Source organism: Pseudochaenichthys georgianus, unplaced genomic scaffold, assembly GCF_902827115.2.
Source record: "Pseudochaenichthys georgianus unplaced genomic scaffold, fPseGeo1.2 scaffold_556_arrow_ctg1, whole genome shotgun sequence".
In the NCBI taxonomy this organism is placed as follows: domain Eukaryota; kingdom Metazoa; phylum Chordata; class Actinopteri; order Perciformes; family Channichthyidae; genus Pseudochaenichthys; species Pseudochaenichthys georgianus.
The window spans coordinates 41,593-64,680 of NW_027263117.1; the positions used below are offsets into that span (position 1 = coordinate 41,593).

The 23,088-nt window shown below is 45.3% G+C and overlaps 1 protein-coding gene across 1 annotated transcript in view; it reads left to right on the forward strand.

Annotated features, from left to right (window-relative positions):
- clcn1b (chloride channel, voltage-sensitive 1b) overlaps positions 1-19,412 on the forward strand; it is a gene marked incomplete at its 5' end in the record, with an annotated part of 59,686 nt that extends 40,274 nt beyond the window's left edge. Inside the window, 7 exons of the mRNA XM_034079184.1 lie at positions 761-936; positions 2,182-2,263; positions 3,026-3,108; positions 4,932-4,976; positions 5,103-5,207; positions 7,714-7,800; positions 18,502-19,412. Of these exons, the coding sequence (XP_033935075.1) occupies positions 761-936; positions 2,182-2,263; positions 3,026-3,108; positions 4,932-4,976; positions 5,103-5,207; positions 7,714-7,800; positions 18,502-18,945 (1,022 nt within the window). The remainder of the gene's footprint in view (positions 1-760; positions 937-2,181; positions 2,264-3,025; positions 3,109-4,931; positions 4,977-5,102; positions 5,208-7,713; positions 7,801-18,501) is intronic.
- Between the last annotated feature and the right edge of the window lie 3,676 nt (positions 19,413-23,088).

Below are 23,088 nucleotides of genomic sequence, written 5' to 3' on the forward strand. Positions count from 1 at the left end.
TTAACTATATATCGAGCCCGATTGTCGATTTCAAAGGTGTGCTCTAAAATGATATTTATAAATAACTAATTATCATTAGTATAAGCAAGACAATAAATGGCAAAGATATGTAGAAAATAAACGTATTTAAGTTACATTCATAACTAACGTAACGTGGAAGAAAATATGCTTCTAGAAGATATGTAGAAAATAAACGTATTTGAGATACGTTCATAACTAACGTAACGTGGGAGAAAATACATTTCTAGAAGATATGTAGAAAATAAACGTATTTGAGATACGTTCATAACTAACGTAACGTGGGAGAAAATACGTTTCTAGCTAAACGTAATTGAGAATGCAGTTTAGTTCTGTGGGAACGTAATTTTTAGGAGACAGGGTTGGTATACCTTAAACAAAGGTGGTTGAAACTGAGCAGATCAGGTTATGAATGGAGAAAATTGACATTGAACAAGAATTAATTTCACTGAAATTACTGCAACACGACGTTACGAGATAGTTTGTATTTTCATGATCAAATGGTTATGCAGCCGGAGGAAATGTGATGCTAACAAGCTAATGAATCACAGTCGTGGTCTGCGTCATCTACTAACATTTCTGAAGAGGTGCATTTCAGGCTAAAGCTTATATACAGTATCTACTTGAATCGTTAGGAACTCCAGGAAACTCTCGTCTTTCCGCAAGAAAATATAACCACACATTTTTAACAAGATATAGCGTGTTTTTAATTTGAGCTTGTGACACTCTTGTCTCGGTGCAGAATCCATGATCCTCCTGGGCTCCATCGAGAGGACGGAGCTCCAGGCCATCTTGGACTGGTGGCTCTCCCCGGAGAGGCGAGTCTTTGAGAGAGATCAGAGTTCACTGGGATCCAAAGTCAGCTGGGAGTCGTTCAGCTTCGTGGATGAGGAGGGCGGAGAGCAGAGCGCGGACAAGGTGGGGAAAACATCCAGAAGGAAATTACATTTACTAAAAGGCTGTATTACAATTTTTTAATTCGGTTGAGTTTTGCTATTTAAACATACTTTACACTTCTACTTACATACATTTTGGAAGCTGTTAATGTACTCTGTGCTGCACTAGATGTAACCCTCCTGTTGTCTTCGGGTCAAATCTGACCGATTTACTACTTTCATCAATCATAACTTTTTTGTTTTACATTCGATTGCATGAAGGCTTTATGATATCCTTCACAGAAGACATTTGAACATATAAAATTGCTGATCACCACTTTCATTGAATTTTGGATGATTTAGTCGACTTTGTAACACCATGGTGTTCCCGGTCAAATATGACCGCCATAAAGAAAAGGAATTAGTAACCATCCGGATCAGATCACACACACACACACACACACACACACACACACACACACACACACACACACACACACACACACACACACACACACACACACACACACACACACACACACACACCCACACACACACACACACACACACACACACACACACACACACACACACACACACACACACACACACACACACACACACACACACACACACACACACACACACACACACACACTCTCTAAATGTGTTTCCCTCCCCTTATGTGCCCATCCCCCCATGTGAATCACACACACAGAACAATTTGATACATTTCCCGCTCTTATGTGCCCATCCCCCCACATGGATCACACCTGGCACACGCAATACATGTTCAGTGTCTGTTCTTTGTATATTTACTGCAGTTGTTCATGTGTACGAGTAGTCTGATACAATATGTACAGTTTGAAAGGGTGTTAAATGAAATTTGGTGATGATTAATGTTTTTTTTGTTAATGTAATGGCAGTTAAAATAGGACCGATCCAATTTGACCGCGAACACCAAAGTAAGGGGGGAAAACTAAGACAATAGGAGGGTTGAAATATTCTATCGTAGAGGGTAGCAGAGTTACTTTAAATGCAGATGTTTTTCTTATATATCTTAAAATGATGACGTTTACCAAGTAACACATCTGGATACTTTTCTCAGCAGCATCCTCGAGTAGCTTTAATTTACTGGTGTGATAACATGATGTAACCTTTGCTCTGTACTCGCTTGACAGTTTTACATGACAGGAGAACATCACTGTTTATCGCCTTAGAATAAACCTAGCGTATTATCTCCAAATAAATATTGATGATGCGGTTATGAATGATGCTGTGCCTGCAGACTGCTCCAGGTCAGGAGGAGCGTAACGGACCCCTACAGACCCCCAGAGCTCAGGAGCCCTCCACCAACCAATCAGACTCAGGTAACACTCACACTGCACATGCATATAGAGTGGTGCAGGAGCGAGTCCTAACACGTTCCCTCGTCTCAGAGGGAATTTTTTTGAACATGTTTTTGGAAAATAGCTGGAAATGATTCTTGAAGAGTTTATGTGTCTGAAAAACGATGGTTGTTACCCAGTGAATGAATAGGACTCCAGAAGTTGTCGAGGACGTGGTACGTCATTACGTCGAACACGTAAACACTCCCGCTAAGTTTGTTTTTCCCCGTGTTCTGCTTGAAAGCAAGTACCTGCCCTCCTGCAAACTGTTCAAACAAACGCTCCAACTTTTCCACTTTTGAATCTGTATTTTTGAACATCGATCCTAACTTTCACTATCTTTCACTGGATTAGAAAGAATCTCTGCTTTTTGGAGTTTCCCTTTCCTATAGTGTGGTAAATAGGTTTCAGTGCATGTAAATGGTCTTCAAAGACTCAAATCCCTGTGTTTACTGACTACTTTTATAACTGTACCCCGGCTATAATTGTCTTTAAACTATTCTGTATCTCTTTTATGCATGGTTTTTATAAATCTGTTTTTCCATTATGTTTATTTATTGTGTTCCTTTTTTTTGTCTTCTTATTATGTGTTAATGTTGATAAAGGTAAAGCACTTTGAATTGCCTCTGTGTATGAACATGTGCTATATGAGTAAACGTACCTTACCTTTCACCACTTGGGACTGCATGTAAAACAGGTGAATTGAATAATTAAAGTTGAGTGTTTCTGTACCATTTCCTCCAGACCAGCGCAGGCTGCCATCCGTCAGAGGAGCTCTTCAGAGGCTCTTCTCCTCCACCTCTCTGTCGGGTCAGGCTGAACCTCAGGTAACATCAGCCTCAACCGCTCGTGACCTCTGACCTCTAAATCCTGAGGGTGTATTACTGCTCCGCTGTCGAGGTCGCAGCGACAGCTCAGACAGGGTCAATGTCAAGGTTAGGGAAAAATAGGACCCAAATGCAGATTGAGGAGGGAAGCAGGTTTCAAAATGAATCAAAAAGCGAGCTTTATTTACAAAAGCTGAAAAAACATGAACGAGGCACGAGGTAGCATCCAAACAAAAGGTGACTGTGACCAACATGAAGGGAGACATGAACGACAAACAATGAACCAACACCGAACACAGGAGGGTGTGTCTGATTGTGTTCAATCAGACACACCAGGGAAACTAACGACAGGAAGGAAGACACAGGGAGAACAGAATTTCAAAATAAAACCGTGACATAAAACTAAGATCGTGACAGTCAACCTCACATGAAGGAGCGTGACATGATGCAAACATGAAGGAGAGGAGGACATGTTGTGAAGTGAAACCACCAGGGGTCATCTTATCATCGTCTGCATTTCAAACTGACTGCCTGTCCATCTGTTAAACACATTAAAAAGATAAGATAGATCGTTTGAAACCAGGAAAAGATGCAAAATGACTGTTCGAAATCGAAGACTATGTCTCATATCGCATTGACGTTGTATCAGTATATGGACCAGCAATACTTGAAACCAACTAGTGTTGCACGGTGTACCGATACTTGAAAGGTACCGCGATACCCTGCCGTTAAAAACTTTACGATTCCCCCGTTTCATTAGTATCGGTACTTTAAGAATGACGGGGAAAAGTACTCCCGTGAGAAAGCGCTGTTTTAATAAGAGCCGTGTGTATTCAGCGCTCTGCTTCCACTCCCTGCACTGCAGCGTGCCTGCAGTCCCGCCCCTCTCAAGCACGCTCTAAGTCCCGCCCCTCTCAAGCACGCTCTAAGTCCCGCCCCTCTCAAGCACGCTCTAAGTCCCGCCCCTCTCAAGCACGCTCTAAGTCCCTCCCCTCTCTTGTGCACAAAAGTTTGTTTTATGGTTATGGTTCTGGTGTGAAATAAAGCACAATAATTACATTTAAGACTGTTTCCCTTTTTTTAAGAGAAGTATCGAAAAATAATCGGAATCGCAATTCTTGACTTGGTATCTGTATCGAAACCAAAATGTTGGTATCGTGACAACACTAAAACCAACGCATCCCAAAAACAGCTAAATGGAAATCTGTTATAGAAATATAACGGTCTTAAAGGTCCCACGTCATGGCCATTTCTACTGATCATAATTCCATTGTTGAGGTCTACTAGAATAGATTTATATTGTGCAATGTTCCAAACTCACATTGGTTTCTCACAGCATCTCTGTATAGTATGTGTATTCACTCTCTGTCCTACACGGCTTGTTGGAGCTCCTGCTGATTTATAAAACTGTACAAACTGGTTATATATTCTACAGCGTGCTCACATTTATCCATATTACATTTGATTTATTTAAGTGTCAATACTTGTCTCTAGTGCTTCATATTCATTTTGTCCATAGTGTCCCTCTGTAGTGTATTCATATTTATACTTCTATTCATTTAGTGTTTACACCTGTTAATACTGTTCTTACTTGCTTTAAATATCATGTTTTAGAAACTTATAGTATACACCTTGTACTTTACTGCTTCTTGTGCTAATGCTTACTTTTATTGCAATGACAATTAAGTAGATTGTAATCCACTCAAACATAAACATGATCAATGGCAGACAACAGAAAACATGTGATATAGCCTAATGTTTATAGATGGATAGATAGAGAGATTTAAGATAACATTAAAACACCATCTCTCCCTCTTCCTCAGGAGACCACCACCCCCACGCTGACGGACCCCATGTCTCCAGAGGAGGTACTGACCCCTAATTGATTTACCTTCCACACATCCAACAGTGTAACAACCAATCAATGCTACTCAATAATTATAAACTCTGTGTACTCTGAGTCTATCTCTCTGCCCTGTGATTGGCTGATGCAGATTAAAGCGTGGGAAGAGGAGGAGCTGGATAAACCAATCGATATGGAGCAGATCCGGATAGACCCCTCCCCCTTTCAGCTGGTGGAGAGGACCTCGCTGCACAAGGTGAGCCGGAAACACCTGGCGGACACGATGTCTCATACAAAGATCATACAGACACTGATTAGAATTACAAGTCATGGGCAATTGCCATTTTACATTTTTAAGCGGAAGATTTTAAAGGAATAGGTTGAAATTTGGGGACAATACTCCAGTTTTTGTATGAATGAAACAAACAATAGTGGATATATATTGTCTCTGAGTATTAAAAACCGTTATGCAGTGTTTGGACATTTGATATTGTATGTAGTGAGGTGCTGTATTGGTCAAAACTAGCCAAAATAATTGGATAAAAGCTGAAAGAAAAGTGTAATCGGATACAAATCCCTTTGACTAAACTATCGATGTACAGTATAGGCTACATTGAGTGATCTATACTTCAGTATTTTGCATGAGAATAATAATGAAATCTTGTTATAACTCCCCAGATTTCAGCTTTGGCACAAAGTTGCACTTTAAATCTAGTATTTCATCTTTAATTGGGGCTGACCAATCTTTAAAAATGCTGAAAATATATTTTTAAATAGAAAGAAGCAGCAGCAGTGTTGCATAAATGGGTCATGTTGTTGTCGGCCGTGAATCTCTTCCTTTAGGAGAGTAGAATATTTGTTTAACAGTTGGAGCACGATGTGTGTTAGAAGGCTAGGTTTTGCAAAGTCTATCCGTACAAATGCATTATTGACAGACCTGAATAAGTATTACCGTGCCAACCCCACTGATAAACCCTCTCAACACATTCATCTCTTACTCCAACTGCTTTTCTCTGATGCATTGGAGCTCACAGGAATCTGAAACACAACCGATGCAGGCCTTGAGGTTGTTTTGTGGTTTGAATCCGTGCATAGAAATCCTGCTTACAGTTGGATTTTGTTACATTTGGACAGAATCAAGCTAGCTAGGTCTCGGTCTTTAAAGGTCCCCTATTATACTGTTTTTCATCAATGTATTATAGCTCTCAGATATATACAAAACATGTCTCTGAAGTGTTTGGCTCTCAACACCAAACAGATAATTGTAGCATCCCATAAACCCCTTTGTTTCTTATGCGCTGATTATGTGTCTGTAGCTTTAAATGCTAATGAGCTGCTGCTGGCCACGCCCCTCTGAGAGATGATTGGTTTAAAAAACACACAATGGTGCTCTCGGAGGAGATTCAGGTGATAAGGTGAATAACTTGGCAACACAAAAGAAAACATGGGAGCGGTGGAGATGAGGAGGTGTCGGTGTTCTGGCGATTTACTCGTAAGGCTTCAGTCGAAGCTGCTGGGACTCCCAGCAGCTTCGACTGAAGCCTTCCCCAACTCCGGGGACTTCGGGTGGCAGTATACGCCGTGAAGTGGTTTGCGGCCTGCCAGTAAACCCAAAGCAGAAGAAGAAGAAGTGACGTCAGCGGCTTCATTTGCCTAATCCTTCCCCAGGGACTTTTTCCAGTGTGAACGCGATCTGTACTTAGTTCATCAGAACTAAAGAGTTCTGATGAACCTTTGTGGGAAAAGTACTGCGGTGTGAAAGCGCCTAATGGGGACTCCCTGTTAGTTAGCCAAGGGATCCTGGTGTGTGAGGTGCTCCGCGGATTGGTCCATTTGGGCCAATCCGGTCATTTGTTGTTGATTTGGGTTTTCACACGTCAGAGAACCCAGGAGGCAAACAAATGGAAAAAGAGAAATGTCCAACGAGGCGTTCAGGGGCAGCACAGACAGGTCTTTCTGTGTTAGAGTTTTACTCGCTACAGGGTGCACTTTGAGGGTCTGTGACTCTGCAGACCGTTCACATGCAGAAAAACCTTCATAACACAAGGGGACGGGTGATAACCGGAAAAGCATGACATGAGACCTTTAATGTATTAAAACATTAGATTGGTCTCAATCTTCTAATTGAACTCTCGGCAAGATGGTGTTTAAAATGATCTCCTAGAACGTCAAAGTATATTTTAAAACGTTTCATTTATTTAATTCTCACTTTCATTTAATTATTTTTGGACATTTCTAATTACTGTTTGGTTCTGCTTGTACTCTTCTGTTCTAACTCTCTTTTATCAACAGTTTAAAGGGACCCTTCACCAATGTTATGTGTCAGGTTTATCCTATAAAGACTGTTGTAAAGTTGTTGTAAAAAATGTAAAATGTCAGGGTTTGTATCAGCTTATGCTTCGAAACTAGACATTTTTTAAAGTGAACTAGAGTCACAGAATAGGGTTTAATGAAACATAGGGAGGGACGGTCTTTTCAAATGCTGCAAAAATTGCAGCATTTGAAAAGTAGGATCCAGTTATTATGGAGCTTGACGCTTGACACATACAAAGTTTGGAGGTCTCTCTTCTACATTTTATTTTGAGTTCCCCAACTTCCTCAATCTTTAAAATCCTGAATTGTAATGTCGTTACCTTGTGCTGTATTTCTCCCTATATGTCCTCTCTTCGGGACACATTGTTTACGAGGTGCCATGCAGACAGAACGCCGTGACAATAAATAAAGATTGAGATTAACCCCTGACTGTTCTCTCTCTCCCTCAGACCCACACCCTGTTCTCTCTGCTGGGGCTCAGTCACGCCTACGTCACCAGTATTGGGAAGCTGGTGGGCGTCGTGGCACTCAAAGAGGTAAACTCACATTTTATTTGTGTAACTTTAGATTAAGGTACACATATTCACCATCAACTAATTCAATCAGGAGAGACGGTTTTGATGTAGGAATACATATTTATTGCCAGGAATACACAAATTAATGTAATGGAGTTTTGGCGATTAGGCCCCGTAGTGCAGGAGTATCATTCGGGAGGGGAGAACCGATCCGATGAAACCCCCCGGGGTCTAGACACTGGTGGTGTTGAATGGGTAGTTGGGACGGTCTGAAGGGGAGTGGCTTAGCTTGACCCTGGTGGTGGTGAATGGATAGTTGTGGTCGGTCTGAAGGGGAGTGGCTTAGCTAGACTCTGGTGGTGGTGAATGGATAGTTGGGTTCGGTTTGAAGGGGAGTGGCTTAGCTTGACCCTGGTGGTGGTGAATGGATAGTTGTGGTCGGTCTGAAGGGGAGTGGCTTAGCTAGACTCTGGTGGTGGTGAATGGATAGTTGGGTTCGGTTTGAAGGGGAGTGGCTTAGCTTGACCCTGGTGGTGGTGAATGGATAGTTGGGTCGGTCTGAAGGGGAGTGGCTTAGCTTGACCCTGGTGGTGGTGAATGGGTAGTTAGATCGGTCTGAAGGGGCGTGGCTTAGCTTGACCCTGGTGGTGGTGAATGGATAGTTGTGGTCGGTCTGAAGGGGAGTGGGTTAGCTTGACCATGGTGGTGGTGAATGGGTAGTTAGATCGGTCTGAAGGGGCGTGGCTTAGCTTGACCCTGGTGGTGGTCAATGGATAGTTGGGGTCGGTCTGAAGGGGAGTGGCTTAGCTAGACCCTGGTGGTGGTGAATGGATACTTGGGGTCGGTCTGAAGGGGAGTGGCTTAACTAGACCCTGGTGGTGGTGAATGGGTAGTTGGGTTCGGTCTGAAGGGGAGTGGCTTAGCTTGACCCTGGTGGTGGTGAATGGGTAGTTAGATCGGTCTGAAGGGGCGTGGCTTAGCTTGACCCTGGTGGTGGTCAATGGATAGTTGGGGTCGGTCTGAAGGGGAGTGGCTTAGCTAGACCCTGGTGGTGGTGAATGGATAGTTGGGGTCGGTCTGAAGGGGAGTGGCTTAACTAGACCCTGGTGGTGGTGAATGGGTAGTTGGGTTCGGTCTGAAGGGGAGTGGCTTAGCTTGACCCTGGTGGTGGTGAATGGGTAGTTGGGTTCGGTTTGAAGGGGAGTGGCTTAGCTTGACCCTGGTGGTGGTGAATGGGTAGTTGGGGTCGGTCTGAAGGGGAGGGGCTTAGCTTGACCCTGGTGGTGGTGAATGGGTAGTTGGGTTCGGTCTGAAGGGGAGTGGCTTAGCTTGACCCTGGTGGTGGTGAATGGATAGTTGTGGTCGGTCTGAAGGGGAGTGGCTTAGCTTGACCCTGGTGGTGGTGAATGGGTAGTTGGATTCGGTCTGAAGGGGAGTGGCTTAGCTTGACCCTGGTGGTGGTGAATGGATAGTTGGGTTCGGTCTGAAGGGGAGTGGCTTAGCTTGACCCTGGATTCAGAGGGACAGGAGGTGAAAAGGGGTGGAGGAGGGTTGCGTCGAGTCATCTGAAATAACAGCTGTCAGAGGGGAGAGCAGATTTAAAAGGGTCAGCGGAGCGCTATGATAGGCTTGTGAGAATCGAGCGAAGTGATTGGTTAAGCTGGGGAGTGACGCCCCCGATCACTTATTGAGAGGAGAGAGAGTAGTTACATAGAAATAGTAAATGAGAAAAGACGGTCTTCCTGGTTGAACTTGCGCTGAGCTTCATTAGTTAATTAACATGCATATTAATAATGTTCTATAATAACGTGCAATTACGTATCTGCCACTACGTTTTGTTGCACTACTAAATACTGTTAACCTTTACATTAATGATGTGACCGTCTATGTTTCCTGTAGATATTGAATTGCTCTTTTACTGCACTGTTAGTGTAGTTTTACTATTATGCTGCTGTGTTTATTGTATTTTTGTAACTCTGGCACAACAATTTCCTTCAGGATTATTAGAGCCAAACTTCCATCTTATTAGTGAACATATTCTGAGTTAGAAATACCTCATTTTAAGTTATTTGACACAACTAACACTTGTAGTTTCATGTCTTGTTACATAAGAATAGATAATATCTGTTAGGTGTTATTATGGGAGAATTACTGTTCTATTTCGTCCCTACTGACCGCCAGAGGCGGTGCTTTAGCACTGGATATGTCCATCGCGCGCATGCGCAGCTCGAGTACCAATAACAACAAAGTCACCTGTGACCCACGTGACACCGGCTATATCAGCCGGTATTGTCAGAGGATCTGTTCCTTTTCATCTTCTCGCTGCGCGAGGGTACCGTGGCTACGTTTTCGTAGCCTACAGCGTTCAGGTTTGAACGTTTGATCGGAGGGATTTCTCTGCAAACAGCTGGCCGCGTGAAGCTTCGCGACTGACAGTCGGGGCTACGGGTCGTTAGACGCGTCCTCCAGGAGCTGCGCCGGCTGTGCAGAGCCTCGACAGACAGGTTTGTGTCAGCTTGTTGCTGGTGATGGCTGTGTTTCCACACCCGCTCCCAGCCAAGTTGTCCTGATTACCGTCTTATTGTTTGTGGCTTAGACTTTCTGGTGACGACAGTGTTCCCGCTTCCTCTCCCATAAAGTTGCCCTTATGCTCTTTTGAAAGTTCTGCTTGTGGCGTTGTGCCCGAGCTATCATTAGCATTTGAGTCCCAGCTTTGGCTGCGTCCCTCATTCGATTTAGTATGGAAAGCCAAGAGTGTCATACTTTAAACCCGTTTTTCGTTTAGATGCAGAAAGTAAGGTAAGTACTTTCTATTTTCTAGAAGCTATTATCTGGTCTTAACATTTGTGTTCTGACTTGGTCGCTTGATTGTTAGCAGCAGCCGCTTGGCTAACACCTTGCTGTTGAGCTTAACTATTAACTCAGGGCAGTGCTCCCGCTCCCTGTAGCATAGGGTTTGATTGCAGTAGCGCTAGTTCGTTGTATTACTGCTCCTAGTACTAGACTCCTAGCACTAGGATGATATGCAGAGAACATCTTCACGGCGGGTGCTGTGTGCTCGGCATGTGCGGTTACTACTGTAACCAGACACGGTTCTATGCGGGCTGTTCTCTTTCTTAGAAGCTAATTATCTGGTCTTAACATTGTGTTCTGACTTGGTTGCTTGATTGTTAGCAGCAGCCGCTTGGCTAACACCTTGCATGTACGGTTAAGCTTCATTATTTAACTCAGCCGGTGAGGGCAGTGCTCTCGCTGCTGCTCCCGGTAAACGCATGGTATGGTTGCAGTAGCGCTATATCGTGGTATTTACTGCTCCTAGTACTAGACTCCTAGCACTAGGACGATATGCAGAGAACAATCTTCACTGTGTGTGCCGTGTGCTCTGCATGTATGGCCATTAAGGAGGATTTCATCCTCCCAATATTATATTGTCTAGTGGCAGCCGTTGGCTGACACTTTTAGGCACCGGCCACAGTTACTATTGTAACTAAGGTCTAAGCCGTAAGTACTGGCCATAATTACTACTGTAACTACGGTTCCAAGCTGTGTAAGTACTGGCCATAGTTAATACTGTAACTACGGGGTTAAGCCGTAAGTACTGGCCATAGTTACTACTGTAACTACGGTTCCAAGCCGTGCACGTACTGCCATAGGCAATACCGTAACTACGGCTCTATGCCGTGTAAGTACTGGCCATAGTTACTACTGTAACTACGGTTCTAAACCATGTAAGTACTGGCCATGGTTACTACTGTAACTACGGTTCCAAGCCGTGCAAGTACTGGCCAGAGTTATGACTGTAACTACGGTTCTAAGCCGTGTAAGTACTGGCCATAGTTACTACTGTAACTACGGTTAGATGCCGTGTGAGCCCTGGCCATGGTTACTGCTGTAACTACGGCTCTGTGCTATTCTATTCTTTAGAAGCTAGTTATCTGGTCTTAAACATGTGTGTTATTTGACTTGATCTCGCTTGATCGTTAGCAGCAGCCGCTCGGCTAACGTCTTGCGTATACTGTTAGCTTCTTTATTTTACCCAGCTAGGTGAAGGCAGTGCTCTCGCTCCCGCTCCCTCTACCGGTAATGCGGATGTAGCTACATCCCTTTTTCTGTTCGGCAGGTAGCCGGTGAAGGCTGTGTTCCCGCTCCCGGTTACACTGCATCTGGCGTTCGACTCTAACTTAACCAGTGAAGGCAGTTCTCGCCCCCACTCCTGGTAGACGCCAAACGGCCTCGTTTTTCCGTTAAGCAGGTAGCCGGTGAAGGCTGTGTTCCCGCACCCGCTCCCGATTACACTGCATCTGGCATTCGTCTCTAACTCAACCAGTGAAGGCAGTTCTCGCCCCCACTCCTGGTAGACGCCAAACCGCCTTGTTTTTTCTGTTAAGCAGGTAGCTGGTGAAGGCTGTGTTCCCGCACCCGCTCCCGGTTACGCTGCATCTGGCATTCGTCTCTAACTCGACCAGTGAAGGCAGTGTTCTCGCCCCCGCTCCTGGTAGACGCGGAACTGCCTTGTTTCTCCGTTAAGCAGGTAGCCGGTGAAGGCTGTGTTCCCGCACCCGCTCCCGGTTACACTGCATCTGGCATTCGTCTCTAACTCAACCAGTGAAGGCAGTGTTCTCGCCCCCGCTCCTGGTAGACGCGGAACTGCCTTGTTTTTCTGTTAAGCAGGTAGCCGGTGAAGGCTGTGTTCCCGCACCCGCTCCCGGTTACACTGCATCTGGCATTCGTCTCTAACTCAACCAGTGAAGGCAGTTCTCGTCCCCGCTCCTGGTAGACGCCAAACTGCCTTGTTTTTCTGTTAAGCAGGTAGCTGGTGAAGGCTGTGTTCCCGCACCCGCTCCCGGTTACGCTGCATCTGGCATTCGTCTTAATTTAACCAGTGAAGGCAGTGTTCTCGCCCCCGCTCCTGATAGACGCTAAACTGCCTGGTTCCGTTAAGCAGGTAGCTGGTGAAGGCTGTGTTCCCGCACCCGCTCCCGGTTACGCTGCATCTGGCACTCGCCTCTAGCTCAGCCAGTGAAGGCAGTGTTTTCGCCCCCGCTCTTGGTAAACTGCCTTATTTACTAATCCAGCCAGGTGAAGGCAGTGATCTCGCTCCCGCTCCCTCTGCCGTAACGTGGGTGTAATTACATCCCTCTTTCTGTTCGGCGAGTAGCAGCAATGCTCTACTCTTTCCATTAAGCAGGTAGCTGGTGAAGGCGTGTTCCCGCACCCGCTCCCGGCTACGCTGCATCTGGCTACCTACAGAATGGTTCATTCATGTAGCGCCTGTAGGGTTTCTCTTGAGCCCGAGGACGGCCACGACCGCTGTAGCTGCATGCCTCGGGTGCTCAGAGTGGCTCAAATCACTGAGGTGGAACGTCTGGCAGCAGCCAACAGACACCTCTCCTTGTCACGTACTCCTCCAGATCAATTCGGCCGTTCCCGGCGACTTGAGGGAGCGATGGCTTTGTGTGCTCCCCCCAATAGAAGGACTAGAAATAGGCTGTCCTCTAAAGTGGATCGGCTAGCTGCCGATAGGGGCATGATGAAGTCGCCTCTTGGCCCTTCAGCCTGGGCCCGGTGTAGGGGCTGCTAACCCCCCCCCCCCCCCTCCTTCGGTTGGCGCCCCTCCTTCGGTTGGCGCCCCTCCTTCGGCTGACGCACCTCCTCCGGTTGACGGAGAGTCCTCCGTCGCGTACCAGTCGAGCCAGGGGAGCTGTTTAGATCAGCTGCCCTCGGAGGCACTGGAGTGTGCCGCCCAAGCTAGGCAGACCAGGCAGCAGCACTCGGGTCCTCGCAGACCTGTGCCCACTCCCAGCAGGCCCAGGGGCCGCTCTAGCAGCCACACTCAGCCGCTGGATTACAGGGGTGGTCTGCAGAGGTCTTAGCGGCCCACTCAACCGCCTCCCAATGACTTTCGTGCCCCATGTCGCCCGCCTTCCAGGCGGCCTCGTGCCCCAGAGCCTGACCGGAACCCCCCAAGAGGCTCCAGGGTCCGGGGGGCTGGGCTCTGAAATCCCGGGGGTGGTCGGCGGCTGCTTTCCCAGCAGCAGCTCAGTTTCTGGGCAGTCTGTACCTTGGGTGGTTTTCACCTTAACCCAGGGGTACGGACCGCAGCTCCGGCCCCTAGCCTTCGGCTGGGTCTAATTGACAGTCGTCAGCGATCCGGCAGGGGCCCTACCTCTGGGCCAAGAGTTGTCCGTCCTTTTGTCCAAGGAGGCAATCAACCCAGTAAGACCCTCTGCTTAGCCAGGGGGTTCTACTCGGCATACTTTCTCGTGAGCAAGAAAGTCGGCGGATTTCGCCCGATCTTGGACCTCAGAGGAATCAACAGATTCCTGAAGGTGCTGCCATTCTATATGCTGACTACTGCATACGCACAGGTGGAGTGGTTCCCAACCGAGGGATGCCTACTTCCACGTGGGCCGGGCAAGAGGGTGCCTTATATTCAGTTCCTCCGGCCCTTGAGCAGACTGGCAGCTGCCTCGGCCGCTGGGCCCTTAGGCCCGCTGTCGTTGTGCCCCATGCAGATGTGGCTGAACAGCCTTCACTTGGACGCCAAGTGGCACAGGCACAGTGAAGTCAGGGTGTCGCAGCATTGCTCCACTCTCCGTCACGCTGGAGGGGCAGGGCCTATCTCTGGTAGGCGTGCCCATGGGCGCCATCCCATCCTGCCAGGAGACCATCACCATAGGTGCATGTCTCTCAGGGTGGGGTGCAGTGCGGCAGGGCAGGACCGTTCAGGGTCAGTGGTCTGCCCAGCAGAGTGCGCGCCGGGTCAACGTGCTAGAGCTTCGGGCCGTGCAGCTTGCACTCACGCACTTTCTACCCCAACTGGGGGGCAAGAATGTGCGTGTTCCTTGGGGACAGCATGCACATTGTTGCTTAGACAACAGTCCCTTCTAGATAGTGGACGTTCTCACTCCACTCTGAATTTATGTGGCTGCGATTCTGCCCAACATGTTCGGGTCGACGGCGCCACGGCGGGGTGCCACAGGTCGGTGTCCCTCTTTATGAGAGGGGCTTTACGGCAGCGTCCCCCTAGCACCCCGAGGGCTCCGGCTTGGGACCTGCCCTTGCTGCCAGATGCCCTATCACCTCCTCCCTTCGAGCCCCTGGCCCAGGTGGGGCTTAGGTGGCTGCCCACAAAGGCAGCATTTCTGCTTGCCATAGCCTCAGGGAAGTGAGTCGGGGAGTTGCATGTCCTCTCCATAAACAATACATGCCCGAGGTGAGACTCTCAGGCGTTGCCCTTTGGGCAAATGTGGCATTCCCGCCCGGGGTCCTTCCACAAACTCACTTCAATCAGCCTGCCCAGCTGGCACGCTTTGACATTCAGGAGTACGGCACATCGAAGTTGCTGTGCCCGGGGGGTGCCCAAAGGGTATATATCAAGGCTACTGCCTGTATACGGCAGGAGGAGCAACTCTTGAGTTTGCCCTGGCGGCACTAAAGGAGGTTAGGCCCTCTAACCAGTGGCTTCCCCACTGGGTTGTCGATACCATCTCACAGGCTTACGGGGCCAGTGGCCGCCCCCTGCCACCAGGCTGAGATGCCACTCTACAAGGAGCATCTCAACATATTGGGCTGCCCTGAGAGGGGTGCCCCTGGAGGCCATCTGCGCCGCGGCGTCGTGGGCGTCTTCTGGCACATTCTCCAGTTGTCATCAGGTCAATGTCGCCACTCCCCATTCTTTGGGCGTGGTCCTTTTGCCGAGCTCCGCTGCTTCCAGTGGTGAGCAAGGGCTTGGATTCTTCATGACATTGTTGGTATAAGTCATCCAGTGCTAAAGCACCGCCTCTGGCGGTCAGTAGGGACGAAATAGAACGATAGTTACGGCTGTAACTACGGTTCTATGAGTCCCGGATGACCGCCAGAGTTCCCTGTCACTCAGAATTCTTGTGTGCTCGCGAGAAGATTCGGGGAACAGATCCTCTGACAATACCGGCTGATATAGCCGGTGTCACGTGGGTCACCGGTGACTTTGTTGTTATTGGTACTCGAGCTGCGCATGCGCGCGATGGACATATCCAGACCGCCTCTGGCGGTCATCCGGGACTCATAGAACCGTAGTTACAGCCGTAACTATCGTTCTTGTGGTACTGCTGCCTTACTAGGCCCATAGTGAGCAGAGCATATTAAGACCAAAACAACAACGTCCTTACTTGCAACAAATAAGCACTAATTAGAGGGTTATTGAGGAAAAACTCTCAACTAATGGCTTATCACTTGTAGAATATGGTCATGTAGAATAAGGCATTAATACGTGTTTAATAATGACTAATAAAGAGTCAATAAACTGCTAACTAGTTGATGGTGAATATGTGTACCTTAATATAAAGTGTTACCTTTATTTGTACTATATCTGTTTGTCTCCTCCGTTGCTTTGATGCGGTGTGACGGTGAGCTGTGGTGATCTCAAGTTGGGGCAGTTGTTTCTTTAATGCTTCACTCTCTGATGCAGTTATTATATCAACTCGATTCTCTGCGTTGGATGTACGCGTTCATACTTCGTCACTACAACACATTTAATTGTTGTTCGGGTCTCCCGTGACCCGTTTCAAGTTAAAATTATATAATAACTACCCTCTAGTTTTTTTTATCGGAACAAGGCTTCATGATATCCTCCACAACAGCTATGTAAACACTACAAAACAGATTTTGACAATTTTAGCCAAGTCTGAAGGTCTCTAAAAAAAAAAGTTTGATTTGGTGTTCGGGTCTGGGGAATCCCAGCAGAATTGTTGTGGGTCAAATTTGGCCCAATCAAGATTCATCTTTGCTTTTAGACACCCCTCCCCCACCTCCTTCATCCACTGTAACAATAATTGTTCGCAACATGCACCTGGGGCCTATACTACGAACCTGGTTCAACCTAACCTGGATATGTTTGAGTTAGCCGGTTGGCCTAATCCAAACATACGCGCTCTCGCTAAACTGTCCTACGACGCTGGTTATCAAGTGGATCGCTCAAGCCAGCCGTGTCCTATCTAGTTAGGTGCGCGTTCACATGAAAGGGGTGGTATTTGGAGCATTCGACCAATCACAAACATGGAGAAGCTCACTGACAGCGCAGCGTCATACTTCCTGAATGAAAAGTGAACTTTAATACTAGTCAAATATGAAGAAGTTAAACTTTAAACATCCATGACTTAAACACTTTATCCAGGATAAAAGCCACAGAGCTGCACCTGCAAGGTGAATACAGCTGGCAAAAGAACACGTGTTTGAATGCGTACATTAACAGGTTTATGATATCACTGCCCCGTCTAAAACACGATCTGACTTTCATTACATTTGTCTCGAGTGTTTCGTCAACTTAATGTGTTGCTTAAAATAATACTTCTGCATCCAGTCTGTGACGCTGTGAGTGTTGCACGGCCAGATACGGCTCAGCTGACTCAGATCAGGAGATATGTGATACATTATGAAGTGATATGCCGCGGACTGTACTTAATGTACTCTGATCCGGTTACTTATGTTGTGACCGATATTTAAGTAAGCTTTCTTAACGCTAATGTTATAATAGTCAGATTGCTCTGAAGATGGAGGTGATATTCTATTAATGTTCACGTTCACACAGTCGGTGATTTTTGCCGGCCGTCTTTCCTGCGACGGCAGTTTTTCTGTATTTCCTTTCTCCTGTAATATGACTTGATCGCTTTAAACTCCGCACACTGAGCTCTGATTGGTCAGCAGGCGGTGCTTTCACTGAGTTGAGCTCTTAGCCTGCAACCTAACCTGGTCCCGACCAGGTTAGCTGCTTAGCATATATTACCATGGAGATCTAGCCTGCTAAAAAGAGAACCAGCTTCGGATGACCGGAAAGCCGGAGTTTTCCCTGAATTTAGCCGGCTAAGCGAAAATCCTGCTTCGCAGTATACCCCCTGGTCTCCCTCTGCCTCCCCTCCCCCCACGGGAACTCAACCTTTCTCAAAGAGTACACTAACACTTGAACCTGAACACACATATGCATGTGTGCAATATGTGGTGTGATGTGTTTTGGGCCATAACATTAAATTACAGCAGGATTGTACGGTTATGATTATGAATGCATAATAAGTTAGTTATGATGTAGTTTAAACAATATTGGATGATAGTCATTTTTTCTTTAGTGTTTTGGACTGAGATAAATCATGGGTCAAAACACCATGAACGGTAACAGCTTTCGAACACAACACAAGGGTTAATTGACTTATATTGAACATACAGTATATGTGCTTTGTAAAAACACAAATCTCAACCCTTTACAGTACATACAGTCTAAATAAACCAAAACATGTGTTGCTCTACATCTTAAAGCAGTTTTAAAAATGTTTATTTAATAATAATTAATTAATTAAAAAAACATTTTTTAAACTAATAAATGATAGAATTAAACTAATTCAAATTAATGACTAAATAAATACATAGAAAATCAGTCAAATTAATTGAAAAAATATATATAGTTGTTAATCATGTCAAGAAAAAAAATGTATGAATAAAAAAAGTATTAAACTATTTAATTTAAAATAAATAATAATTCTTATAAGAAATAATCACCTCAAGAAAAAATGTGTTAATCATTTGAGTAAAATTCATATAATAAAGAATATAATAATTGGATAAATTCATAGATTTGAAATAAATTAAAATGCATATAAGTAATAATAATGTAAAGAAAAAATTACTTAAAAATGTAATACATTGTTAAAAAAAATCTGATTGTCTAACGTTGATACATTTTCTCTCCAACAGCTACAGAAGGCGATCGAGGGCTCCACTCGCAGCGGGGTGAGGCTCCGCCCCCCTCTGGCCAGCTTCAGGGACACCAGCAGGAAATCCAAGAAGCACCAACTCCCCCCGTCCACCCCTTCCTCCCCCACCCGGGACAGAGACCTGTGGGGGGGGGAGGGCAGCCGGAGGGAGGAGGGGGAGCTGGTGAGGAGGGAGTCCAAGGAGGATTTCAGAGGAAAAGCGTCCTCCTTCAGGGGAGTTCCCGGGGGGGACGGTGCCCCTTCCTCCTCCCCTGGGAGCACTAGAGGAGATGAAGGTGTTTCACAGGAACCCTCCACCTCTTCTCCTTCCTCACCTTCATCACCTTCACCTCCTTCCTCCCCCGTCTCCCCCACCTGCCCAGTGTTCACTCTCTCCTCGCTGCAGGAGCACAGGGAGAGCGAGGACTCGGACGAACCCATATAAGCTGGCTTCAGGAGAACAGACTTTTTACCTTCCTCTCATTTCCCTCCTCTTCCTCACCCAGAGGACGGGGAGTTGTGCTCTCCGCAGACTCTCTGCAGGACGACAAGTGAACACAAAGCTCCTGAAAGCTATAGGATTTTTTTTTCTACTCTTCACACAGTCTCACTTTTTCACTCTCAGGATCTCAGGGGCCTTCCTGTGTCTTTTGAACTGTAGACGGACGAATGTTCAATATCTAAACAACATGTTGAATGTATCCGTACAGCATGTAAACATATCTGTTTATTGGATCAAAAATGAACTGACAGCAATGTATTGTATGATCATGAAATAATATATTGATGAAGACTTAATTAATTAATTTGTCCTGGAGGTCGAAGAGACCATGCATTTTAAAGTTTACTGATTGAGGTTAATTTAAATTATAACTTACATGTATCAGATATTTGCTGTATGGTAAATATTCAAATCAGTATTACCAGTCTGTAATTTAATAAATAAATAATAAAATGTCTACTAGCTTATTTTATGTAGCTAATACAAACAAAGTGCTGTGGATTTGAGCTAAACGCTAATGTCATGTTAGCATAACATACAGGCAAGATGTTCGTAATTGAAGTTGTCCGTGTTAGCATGCTAACATTTGCTAACAGGCACAATGACAGTTGACGCTGATGGGAATGTGAGTTTTGCACGTCGCTGTGTTGAGAGTCAGACCATAGACTGTATATATATATATAAATATATATATATAAATGGACGTAGTGTGACGTCCCCCACAGGATTCTTCAGATTGAATGTGAAGCCCATCTTGGCATCTAACTCTAGATGCCATGTCTAGATGCCTAATTTAAAAAAGGGCAAAGAGGCCTCGAAACGCGCCGCCCAGCTCGAAGCTTTAGAGCAGGGGTGTCAAACTCAAGGCCCGGGGGCCAAATCCGGCCCGCGACTTCATTTTATGTGGCCCGCAAGAGCTTGCAAAGAATATAATACGTTTATTATACAGTTACATGCCGCTTTACAGAAGCAGGTTGCCCGTAAACTGCATGTCCCACAATGTAAATCTGTTTACAGTTCTGTTTCAAATGGGTGTTGAGAGATGTATCCATAGATCTGTTACTCTCAAAGTGCACCAGATTGATGCTTTTAACTTCAATATTTAAAAATAAATCTGCCCCCGGACCCCCCCTATGTTAGGTCCACACACACCACTTATAAAATAGCACTTGACCCCTGCTTACATATGCCGTGAGCTGATTATCGAGCCTTCATTGTAACAGTCGCGGTACACTGTGTATTTGCGTGTGGGAGTGTTGCAGTTTCAAATTCCACTGTAGCGCCCGGTACATTAATGGGAAACCCTAAATGTTTGAGCACCCTCTATGAAACGTCAAGCTACCCCCACAGCACCCCCAAAATAAATCTCTGGCGCTGCCACTGAGCCTGACTATTTGTGTTGGGGGGGCCGACTTTTTTTTCCTCCAAAACAGACAGCCTGACAGAAAAAGTTTGAGAACCACTGACATAGAGGGAATTTTAGATGCTGCAAATGAACCCATCCAAGTATTAGGATTTCCATTGTTTAGGTCAATGAGATTAGATTGTGGCGTCTGATAAACATAAACATTCTTTTTTTATATACATTTTTTATTTATCGACCTAGTTCGCGAACAGATGTATTTCGCTCACAACAAAGTCATGTTATTCTACATAAGTATACGTAAAACAAAACAAAAAACATTATATAAAACAGATATAATAGAAATAAAGAATGTAAACAGTAATATTTGATATGAAGTTAAATTGCAGATGATTACAAAGCAGCGATGTGTAGAAGGAACTACGTTCTCATTATGTCTTTCAGTTCCTTCAATTTATACTTCATCAAGGGTCAAAGAGTAAGCCTTCATAGATAGTATTTCAACTGCTTTTCAGTCTGAACGCCTGCTTAATTATAAGAAATAAATTACATGTTTAACCTTATGGTTGTGCTGAATGGAAAGTATATAAAAGCGAAACTTCTTCTTATTTATCCTGAAGGGCGGCGCGAATGTGTTCACTGAATTGTAATGGCAATCTATTCAATACTTGCTGAGATATTTCAGTGGTGGACCGAGCAACCTGCGTGGGTGGAAAAAAGATCACTGCATTCAGGCTTGAAAGAGAATATCTGGGAGCATGTAAACATATCTGTGCTGTGAAGGTCAACTGTTTGAGATTCAGGCTGTGGTTCTTCTGTGAGCTGACACAAATAGGCAGCTAGTCTCTAAGGAAATAGACGTTAAAAATCTCCTGGCATTATATGGATGCATTTCACTGCTTATTCCTGCTTCGTCTGACAAGCACAGAAACACTGTCTGCCTCCAAATGTGGGCTAAAAAAAGATCCATTACACATGTTAGGGCTCGAGAGAGAAAGAAGTGAACGTGTGAGAATCTAATTATGCACACTCTGTGAAAGATATATCCACACATAAGCACATCAAACACCATTTGTTGGTTTGTTTATTTGCTCTTTCTCCACCAGAGGGAAAGAAGAGGAGACAGGTAAAGGCGCTGGAGGGGTGTAGGAGGTTCTGTCGTGCAGGGAAAAAGGAAGAGAAATGTTGACAGAAGAGGAGAGAAAGGGGGAGAACCACGTGGAAGAACCATCCTGTGACAACCGTCCAACGAGCATGCATAGGTGTGAGTGTACACTGTATTACACCGTCCTCATTTCAGACAAATAAATCCAATTTTATACAGACTTTTACAGAAGCTACCCAATGTTTGTTTTTTACAGCAGTTAGAAAATGATATATCTCTGATTGCAGCAAATCCCCTTTTTTTCTCTTTTCAGGCAGTGATTCTTCCAACAAGACAACGTACTGTACACTGACGGACGGACAGACATACAGACAGACACAAATGTACAGAACAGATACAAAGAGATAGAAGGAGAGAGAAGGAGAAAGGCAGCGTACCAGAAGCAGATTTTGAGCGACAAGTGACGGAAACTCTTGGAAGATGGCAGTAGGGTTATACAAAAAGAGCGAACCAAAGACGTGATCAGTACACCTTTAACATCCACAGAAATATATTTGGCTTCTTGTTTTAAGTTTATTCATTCATTTAGATTTTGAAAAATAAAACAACCCAGTGTCCTTCAAGTCCATGCATGTGTCCGTGAAATCTTTTGGTAAAAAAGAAGCCAAATTCTTCGTCACAATGAACACATATAAAGGAAAGGGTCTTTCCAACACACCATTGACTCACAAAGGACTCTGTACAAGCCGTCACATTATCCTCCCCGCCAAGTAATTGTTCAATAAATAAATGAATATGTGCCACTGTGTAAAGACATTCTGTTTGCAGTTTTGAGCCCTCGTGTTTTCACTAAACAGGGATTCTTGAAATAAACGTATATAAGCGAGAGCTGCCAAACTAGCCATCTCTAAATCTCCAAGTGTTTTTTTTCTCGTGTAAAGTGCTCAAAACCAGACTGAAACAAGACGGCTTTACAACCATGACAACTATTCTAACTTTTACCGGAGGGGATTTTCAACAAGTCCGTAGAAAAATAAACATTGTCCCCCAACGTTGCATAAAGAAGCAATCAACAAATAAATTAATTCAACTGCTTTTTGTTGTTGTTAGTTTGTCTTAAAAGTGTCTCACACAATCATCGAAGTGAGAGGAGGAGGAGCTCCCCGACAGAGAAAGAAAAAGGTGAGAACAGTGTGTCGTAAAGTTCGTCATTGCACAGAAAAGGTCTGTTTAACTCCCCTCCTCCTCTTCCTCTTTGCTAAAACACTCCTTCCTCAGGTGAGTGAAAGGAAAACACAAATGAAAACATGTCTCCTCAAACATCAGAATCACGATCACTCTCCAGGCAGCTTCTTCACAGAAATCACAGGAAGACACCGATCTGTTTCGGCTCTACTGTTCGCGCCTATGACTTCCCTGTTCCCTGATTGGCTGATTAAGCAGCACACGGGCTGTATCCCCTCCTTATCGACTACCGTTCCTATTTACCCGACGAAACACTCTCCAGTTGGAGCCACCGCTCTTCTTCCCACACAAGCGTTCCTCCGTTTCTTTAAATCTTTGTGTAAGTGGTAAGAAAAAACTAAATTCAGTCGCCAAGCTGGAGAGCGTTCCCGCC